The sequence below is a fragment of the Oncorhynchus clarkii genome, chromosome 5, assembly GCF_045791955.1.
Source record: "Oncorhynchus clarkii lewisi isolate Uvic-CL-2024 chromosome 5, UVic_Ocla_1.0, whole genome shotgun sequence".
In the NCBI taxonomy this organism is placed as follows: domain Eukaryota; kingdom Metazoa; phylum Chordata; class Actinopteri; order Salmoniformes; family Salmonidae; genus Oncorhynchus; species Oncorhynchus clarkii.
This window is the reverse complement of record NC_092151.1, coordinates 9,566,451-9,574,632: the sequence shown is the minus strand read 5'-3', so window position 1 is coordinate 9,574,632 and position 8,182 is coordinate 9,566,451. Positions and strand designations below refer to the sequence as shown.

General features: G+C 45.8%; 1 protein-coding gene across 6 annotated transcripts in view; it reads left to right on the top strand.

Moving 5' to 3' along the window:
* LOC139408310 (peptidylglycine alpha-amidating monooxygenase) overlaps positions 1-8,182 on the top strand; it is a 138,684-nt gene that overhangs the window by 33,563 nt on the left and 96,939 nt on the right. For all 6 annotated transcript variants that reach the window (XR_011634274.1, XM_071152035.1, XM_071152036.1 and 3 more), the window contains exons 7-8: positions 4,361-4,452; positions 5,461-5,544. Coding sequence is in view for 5 of the 6 variants with exons in the window: in XM_071152035.1 (XP_071008136.1) it covers positions 4,361-4,452; positions 5,461-5,544 (176 nt within the window). In the remaining variant the exon portion in view is untranslated. The remainder of the gene's footprint in view (positions 1-4,360; positions 4,453-5,460; positions 5,545-8,182) is intronic.

Genomic DNA, 8,182 nt, shown 5'->3' with positions numbered 1-8,182 from the left:
AGAGAGAGAGCGAGAGAGGCTGGAGAGAGAGAGAGAGCGAGAGAGGCTGGAGAGAGCGAGAGAGGCTGGAGAGAGCGAGAGAGGCTGGAGAGAGAGAGAGAGGCTGGAGAGAGAGAGAGAGAGGCTGGAGAGAGAGAGAGAGAGGCTGGAGAGAGAGAGAGAGAGGCTGGAGAGAGAGAGGAGAGAGGCTGGAGAGAGAGGCTGGAGAGAGAGAGAGAGGGGCAGAAGAGAGAGGGAGGGAGAGGGGCAGAAGAGAGAAGGAGGGAGAGGGGCAGAAGAGAGAGAGGGGCAGAAGAGAGAGGGAGAGGGGCAGAAGAGAGAGGGAGGGGCAGAAGAGAGAGGGAGAGGGGCAGAAGAGAGAGAGGGGCAGAAGAGAGAGAGGGGCAGAAGAGAGAGATGGGCAGAAGAGAGAGAGGGGCAGAAGAGAGAGAGGGGCAAAAGAGAGAGAGGGGCAGAAGAGAGAGGAGGAGGGGCAGAAGAGAGAGAGGGGCAGAAGAGAGAGGGAGAGGGGCAGAAGAGAGAGGGAGAGGGACAGAAGAGAGAGGGAGAGGGGCAGAAGAGAGAGAGGGGCAGAAGAGAGAGGGAGAGGGGCAGAAGAGAGAGGGAGAGGGGCAGAAGAGAGAGAGGGGCAGAAGAGAGAGGGAGAGGGGCAGAAGAGAGAGAGGGGCAGAAGAGAGAGAGGGGCAGAAGAGAGAGGGAGAGGGGCAGAAGAGAGAGAGGGGCAGAAGAGAGAGGGAGAGGGACAGAAGAGAGAGAGGGGCAGAAGAGAGAGGGAGAGGGGCAGAAGAGAGAGATGCACAAGAGAGAAAAAAGGAGAAGAAACAAGAGGGAAGAGGAGACCTCTTCAGACGCTCACTGATAAACTTGCCTGTTACCATAGCAACTGCTGTCACCTCGACAACAGAGATCATGGGAGCCCTGTACAGGGTGGTGTGGGTGTGTGAGGGGGGTGGGTGCTGCAGGTCGCTCGTCGGGAGGGGCTGTTTATCTTTCCTCCCCTCAGAATGGACTCTTCAGTGTATGTGATGAGGAAGACGAAGACCACATTACGCTACCGCAACGTTCAAGTGAAACACGGCTCAGCATCTACTGACTTCCTGTGTCTGGGAGGGTCAAATCAGAATACACCTCTAGAGTCACACAGCAAAAATACACAAAGAAATTAGTATGTTTTCTAATCAAATCTGTTTTTTTAAGAGCACCGTGTGTTGACTATGACTATCAAATTCCAAACGACCATCACAATTGCCATTCGGGCTTTAATTCCTTTCATCCATTCAGCTACCCTGTTTTTCATTTAAAAAATGCATCTCTTCTTCAGCTATCCTGCGGGGGTGATTTTCAAATTCCTCCCCACTCTGAAAGCACATTTGGCATTCCTCGAGTGAAAAGCGGTTGAGATATATTCTGAAACTGCCTGTGAAGCTGCTTCTGAAATCACAAGGAAGCTCTGGAGGATCAGTGGGGGGGGGCAAGAAAATAGGCCATACCAAGAGTGTTTGTTCCAAATGGCACCCTAGTTGCTACCTAGTGCACTATAAAGAGACTGGGTACCATTTGGGACAAACACAATGTGTCTACCCAATCAGAACACTTGCTTAGCCCACTGCGAGCACATCCACACAATTCCACATTGAGCTAAAAAAAAAAAAAAAACTCTCCTGAAAAAGGAAAGCTCTGTTTTTAACCCACTCTTGTCACCTAGCCCTCGTTGCACCGGTTCTCTGCAACACACTCGAGAGCTACAGGGGGGTCAACATCAATGATGAGTACACACTGCTACACCGTTCAAGCTGTGAGCTCTCTGGAACAGGAAGAATAGGGTGAAAAGTAGTAAGGCTAGTCATTATTGTGTCAAAAGTGAAGACAATATGCTTTTAATGGTGTTTCCCAGAACGCACAAAGGCATGAAATGGAATCTGGGAGGCGTGAGGCTCTTAGCGGAAGCGTCTGCTACTGCTGCTGCGGCTTGCTCCTAATCTTTGAGTGTGGTGTATTCATTTGGAACAAATGACAGGAATATCTTCTAGACACTAGCTATCAGGAGAAACAATGTAAGGCGTTACTGGCCTTTAACCATAACTGCCGGTCTCCATATCAAGCCAGGGGCACACTATTACCTTCTGTGTTCTAGGATATGATAGTTCTGTTGTGGTGTAGATGGATGGTGCTCTAGGATATGATAGTATGATAGTTCTGTCGGGGTGTAGATGGATGGTGTTCTAGGATATGATAGTTCTGTTGTGGTGTAGATGGATGGTGCTCTAGGATATGATAGTTCTGTTGTGGTGTAGATGGATGGTGTTCTAGGATATGATAGTTCTGTTGTGGTGTAGATGGATGGTGTTCTAGGATATGATAGTATGATAGTTCTGTCGGGGTGTAGATGGATGGTGTTCTAGGATATGATAGTTCTGTTGTGGTGTAGATGGATGGTGTTCTAGGATATGATAGTTCTGTTGTGGTGTAGGTGGATGGTGTTCTAGGATATGACAGTTCTGTTGTGTAGATGGATGGTGTTCTAGGATATGACAGTTCTGTTGTGTAGATGGATGGTGTTCTAGGATATGATAGTTCTGTTGTGGTGTAGATGGATGGTGTTCTAGGATATGATAGTTCTGTTGTGTAGATGGATGGTGTTCTAGGATATGATAGTATGATAGTTCTGTTGTGGTGTAGATGGATGGTGTTCTAGGATATGATAGTTCTGTTGTGGTGTAGATGAATGGTGCTCTAGGATATGATAGTTCTGTTATGGTGTAGATGGATGGTGTTCTAGGATATGATAGTATGATAGTTCTGTCGCGGTGTAGATGGATGGTGTTCTAGGATATGATAGTTCTGTTGTGGTGTAGATGGATGGTGTTCTAGGATATGATAGTTCTGTTGTGGTGTAGATGGATGGTGCTCTAGGATATGATAGTTCTGTCGGGGTGTAGATGGATGGTGTTCTAGGATATGATAGTTCTGTTATGGTGTAGATGGATGGTGTTCTAGGATATGATAGTATGATAGTTCTGTTGTGGTGTAGATGGATGGTGCTCTAGGATATGATAGTTATGTTATGGTGTAGATGGATGGTGTTCTAGGATATGATAGTTCTGTTGTGGTGTAGATGGATGGTGTTCTAGGATATGATAGTATGATAGTTCTGTCGGGGTGTAGATGGATGGTGTTCTAGGATATGATAGTTCTGTTGTGGTGTAGATGGATGGTGTTCTAGGATATGATAGTTCTGTTGTGGTGTAGATGGATGGTGTTCTAGGATATGATAGTTCTGTTGTGGTGTAGATGGATGGTGTTCTAGGATATGATAGTTCTGTTGTGGTGTAGATGGATGGTGTTCTAGGATATGATAGTTCTGTTGTGGTGTAGATGGATGGTGTTCTAGGATATGATAGTATGATAGTTCTGTTGTGGTGTAGATGGATGGTGTTCTAGGATATGATAGTTCTGTTGTGGTGTAGATGGATGGTGTTCTAGGATATGATAGTTCTGTTGTGGTGTAGATGGATGGTGTTCTAAGATATGATAGTTCTGTTGTGGTGTAGATGGATGGTGTTCTAGGATATGATAGTTCTGTTGTGGTGTAGATGGATGGTGTTCTAGGATATGATAGTATGATAGTTCTGTTGTGGTGTAGATGAATGCCATGTTTTTTTATGCAAACAAAGCTGTTCACATTAGTCTATTTAAACAGACCCCATTTCAAAGGAAACAAGCACTCATTAAGATCAGGTGTGGCCAGATAGTGGGCGTGGCCAACACACCTGATTTGAGAGTTTTGTAGACACTGAGAACAGAATGTATTTGTTTTTAAATAACATTCTCTGAAAGTTACTAAAATCATCCCCCAAAATTTTACGTTCCCAGAATGTAGTAAATTTATGAAATTAAATAGAACCACATGGGAACTAGGGTGAAATGTTTGTAGAAGTACTGAAATTCTCACAGAAGAGCGCTGTTTCTTAATGTTCTGAACAATTAAAGAACACGTCTTTAAATTGAACCACGAGGAAACGTGTAGGAAACGTTATGCTGAAATTCCCACAGAAGAACATTGTTTCTTAACGTTCTCTGAACTAAGCTCGCTCTCACCAAGCTCTAAAAAAACATATGGTTCTCAGAACGTTCTGTGTTAGCTGGGTCAGTCTTCTTTAACATTTTAGGTTTGATTTATTCTCTACATTTTTTTTGTAAAAAATTCCTTTGAAAAAAGAAAAAAAAACTGCAAGCGCAAAACTCTGCACCTGCCTGCACAAACCATAACAAAGACGCAGTGTGTGTGTGTGTGACTCATCAATATTGTACCCACTGAGAGGGGCTGTATTGATCCAGTGCTGTTGTTTGATTCTTTCAGGGACTGTGGGAGTGTCAAGGGGACCTGTGAGGACGAAGCCTCCATCATGTACGCCTGGGCCCGAAATGCCCCACCCACCAGGCTACCCCCAGGTACACAGTCTCTCTCTTACTTTTTCCCTTTAATCTCTCTCTCTCTTGCCATTTCATCTTTCTCTCTCTCCTCCCAATCACTCACTTTCTGCTTCATCTTTCTCTCTCTTTGTGCCTTCCATCTTTCTCTCCCTCCATCTTTCTCTCTTCTCCACCTCTCTCTCACTGGAGAGAGGAGAGATCAGACTCTACCCCAGTGCTCTCTGGAGAGGGGAGAGATCAGATTCTACCCCAGTGCTCTCTGGAGAGAGGAGAGATCAGATTCTACCCCAGTGCTCTCTGGAGAGGGGAGAGATCAGATTCTACCCCAGTGAGCTCTGGAGAGAGGAGAGATCAGACTCTACCCCAGTGCTCTCTGGAGAGGGGAGAGATCAGATTCTACCCCAGTGCTCTCTGGAGAGAGGAGAGATCAGATTCTACCCCAGTGCTCTCTGGAGAGGGGAGAGATCAGATTCTATCCCAGTGAGCTCTGGAGAGAGGAGAGATCAGACTCTACCCCAGTGCTCTCTGGAGAGAGGAGAGATCAGACTCTACCCCAGTGCTCTCTGGAGAGAGGAGAGATCAGACTCTACCCCAGTGCTCTCTGGAGAGAGGAGAGATCAGACTCTACCCCAGTGCTCTCTGGAGAGAGGAGAGATCAGACTCTACCCCCGTGCTCTCTGGAGAGATCAGATTCTACCCCAGTGCTCTCTGGAGAGAGGAGAGATCAGACTCTACCCCAGTGCTCTCTGGAGAGGGGAGAGATCAGACTCTACCCCAGTGCTCTCTGGAGAGGGGAGAGATCAGATTCTACCCCAGTGCTCTCTGGAGAGGGGAGAGATCAGATTCTACCCCAGTGAGCTCTGGAGAGAGTAGATCCATGATTGGTAATCCTGCGGCTTTAGCCTGCGTTACTGTAATTGCTCTCCAATTAGTTCTTTCCTTATCAATGCATCTCATTCTTGCAGCCCTCACAGAGACCTTAATTACTTGTGCCTGTCTTTTTTTCTTTGTTTTTTTCTCTCCCAGATGTCGGTTTTAAAGTTGGAGGGAAATCCAGAATCACTTACTTTGTGCTGCAAATCCACTATGGGGATGTCCACGCTTTTAGTGGTGAGTGGTGATTGGTGATAAAACTTCAGTAGGGTTGCAAAATTCACAGGTTTTCTATAAATCCCGGTTGGAGTATTCCTGGAATCCATGAGGGGAAAAGCAGGAATGACAGCGGTCACCAACCCTGGTCCTGGAGCTACACGCCATACAGGGGTCTGATCCAGTCCAGCATTATCACACCCCATTTAGCCAATCAATTCATCTGTTTTAGGGCTGGGTTGAAACAAAAGTCTGTGACCCATGTAGCCCCGCAGAACCAGATTGGGTGACCCCTGTAGCCCCGCAGAACCAGATTGGGTGACCCCTGTAGCCCCGCAGAACCAGATTGGGTGACCCCTGTAGCCCCGCAGAACCAGATTGGGTGACCCCTGTATTAAAAAAAGTGATGAATTCACCTAGACTGTAATATTGTGCCTGCTTTGTATTCAAATACAGTACCTGGTAATTATTGTACCGTTCATTACTCTCGTAGTTAATATGTGTTTATCACCAAGCTTTTCCAGTTTTGTTTTATTCAGGCTTTCACGACCAGATTATTTTAATTAGGGACTCAAAACAGTTATTGTTCCCCCACAGCATTAAGTGGTTATTGTTCTCTTCCCCCCACAATGAGCTCCCAAAAGACTCAACAGCAAACCTTTGTGTTGTTCCACGTTCGTTGCGACAGCTTCGCCCCCAGTGGCAGCTGAGAGAGAGTTCTTTCACTAAGTGGCCATTGATTGTGCATTGAGTGAGTCTGCTTCCCAAAGGGAACCCTATTCCCTATGTAGTGCACTAATTTTGACCAGGGCCCAATAGGGGAGTGTATTGGCATTAGAATACTACATTGGAGTGGATGTCTCTTCTCCCCAATATAAGTCAGGACAGGCACACCATAAAGGGTATTTTCTTAGGGAAATGGCTGGGCTGCCTGAAATTACTGGGCTTGTCTGGAATGACTGGGCTGCCTGATATTACTGGGCTGCCTGAAATTACTGGGCTGTCTGATATGACTGGGCTGCCTGAAATTACTGGGCTGTCTGGAATGACTGGGCTGCCTGATATTACTGGGCTGTCTGGAATGACTGGGCTGCCTGATATTACTGGGCTGCCTGATATTACTGGGCTGTCTGGAATGACTGGGCTGCCTTATATTACTGGGCTGCCTGAAATTACTGGGCTGTCTGGAATGACTGGGCTGCCTGATATTACTGGGCTGCCTGATATCACTGGGCTGCCTGACATTACTGGGCTACCTGAAATGACTGGGCTGCCTGACATGACTGGGCTGCCTGACATGACTGGGCTGCCTGACATTACTGGGCTGCCTGACATTACTGTGCTGCCTGACATTACTGTGCTGCCTGACATTACTGGGCTGCCTGACATTACTGGGCTGCCTGACATTACTGGGCTGCCTTGAGGCAGCATGCAAATGTTGCATGTCTATGACCGGAATCACAAACAATAGTTGGTTTGGTGGAAGACGCCAGTACTTTTACCTAGAAAACAAAGAGACGCTCAACAGATGTTTGAGGATAATGGTGTAGTTTATTACCGTAAAACAGACATTTGAGGATAATGGTGTAGTTAATTACCGTAAAACGGCAGTTAGCGTAGTGGTTAGAGCGTTGAGCCAGTAAACGAAAGGTTGATGGACTGAATCCCCGAGCTGACAATGTAAAAAACGTTGTTCTGCCCCTGAACAAAGCAGTTAACCCACTGTTCCTAGGATGTCATTGTAAATAACAATTTATTCTTAACTGACTTGCCTAGTTAAATAAAGGTTAAATATATATATTTTTTTAAACAACAAAAAAAAACAGACGCTTGAGGAAAATGGTGTAGTTGTTACCGTAAAACTTCAACTAAAACGCGAGTCTCAAATAGCCCTTTTAGTAGCTGGGCAACTGCACACAACTGCTGGGTCTAAATTAATTGTTTAGGAGGTTTAATGTTTGAGTTGTTACGTTAAATAATTCAGTACTGACTCAAACAAGTGATGGCCAGTAAGAAACTGCTAGCCATTGGCTGCTAACAGCCGAGAGCTACTAGCTAACTGGCAAGCACAAAAACAGTCAATAACTTTGGGAGTGCAGAACTGAGAACTGTAATACCTGCTGTGTAGTCACAGTCAAGAAGCAGAATAATTATTCAGTCAAGGAAAGTTTTTATTTATTTTTTAAAACCTTTTTTTAAATGGAGGCACACCAAGACAAAATAAGTGTGACACAGTGTGTCAATGATAACACATTAGTGCAGGAAATGAAGAAGTTGATTATAATGCTGGACATGAATGCTGGAATTAAACAATTAACTATGCAAATGAGTGCTCTCTGGGGAGTACAGATGTGTGTGTTGTGTGCCTGCCCACATGTATTAGAATGCAGACCAGCTTCTCAGGATTATTGTATGTTAATAGGCAGCTCCAGAAATAAACCCTATGGTATTGCTGTGTAGCCACAGGGGCAGGAGCTCTGGGGCTACAGCTAGCCGCCGCGGCGCTAGCTTACTTCAATGGGCTTGTCTGGTGTTTGCTTAAACCCCCTTGTGTAGACATGGCTAGCCTATTGGGTGGGAGGGACGACGACGATGACTCAATCTGTGTCCTAAATGGCACCCTATTCCCTAAATGGTGCACTACTTTCAACCAGAACCC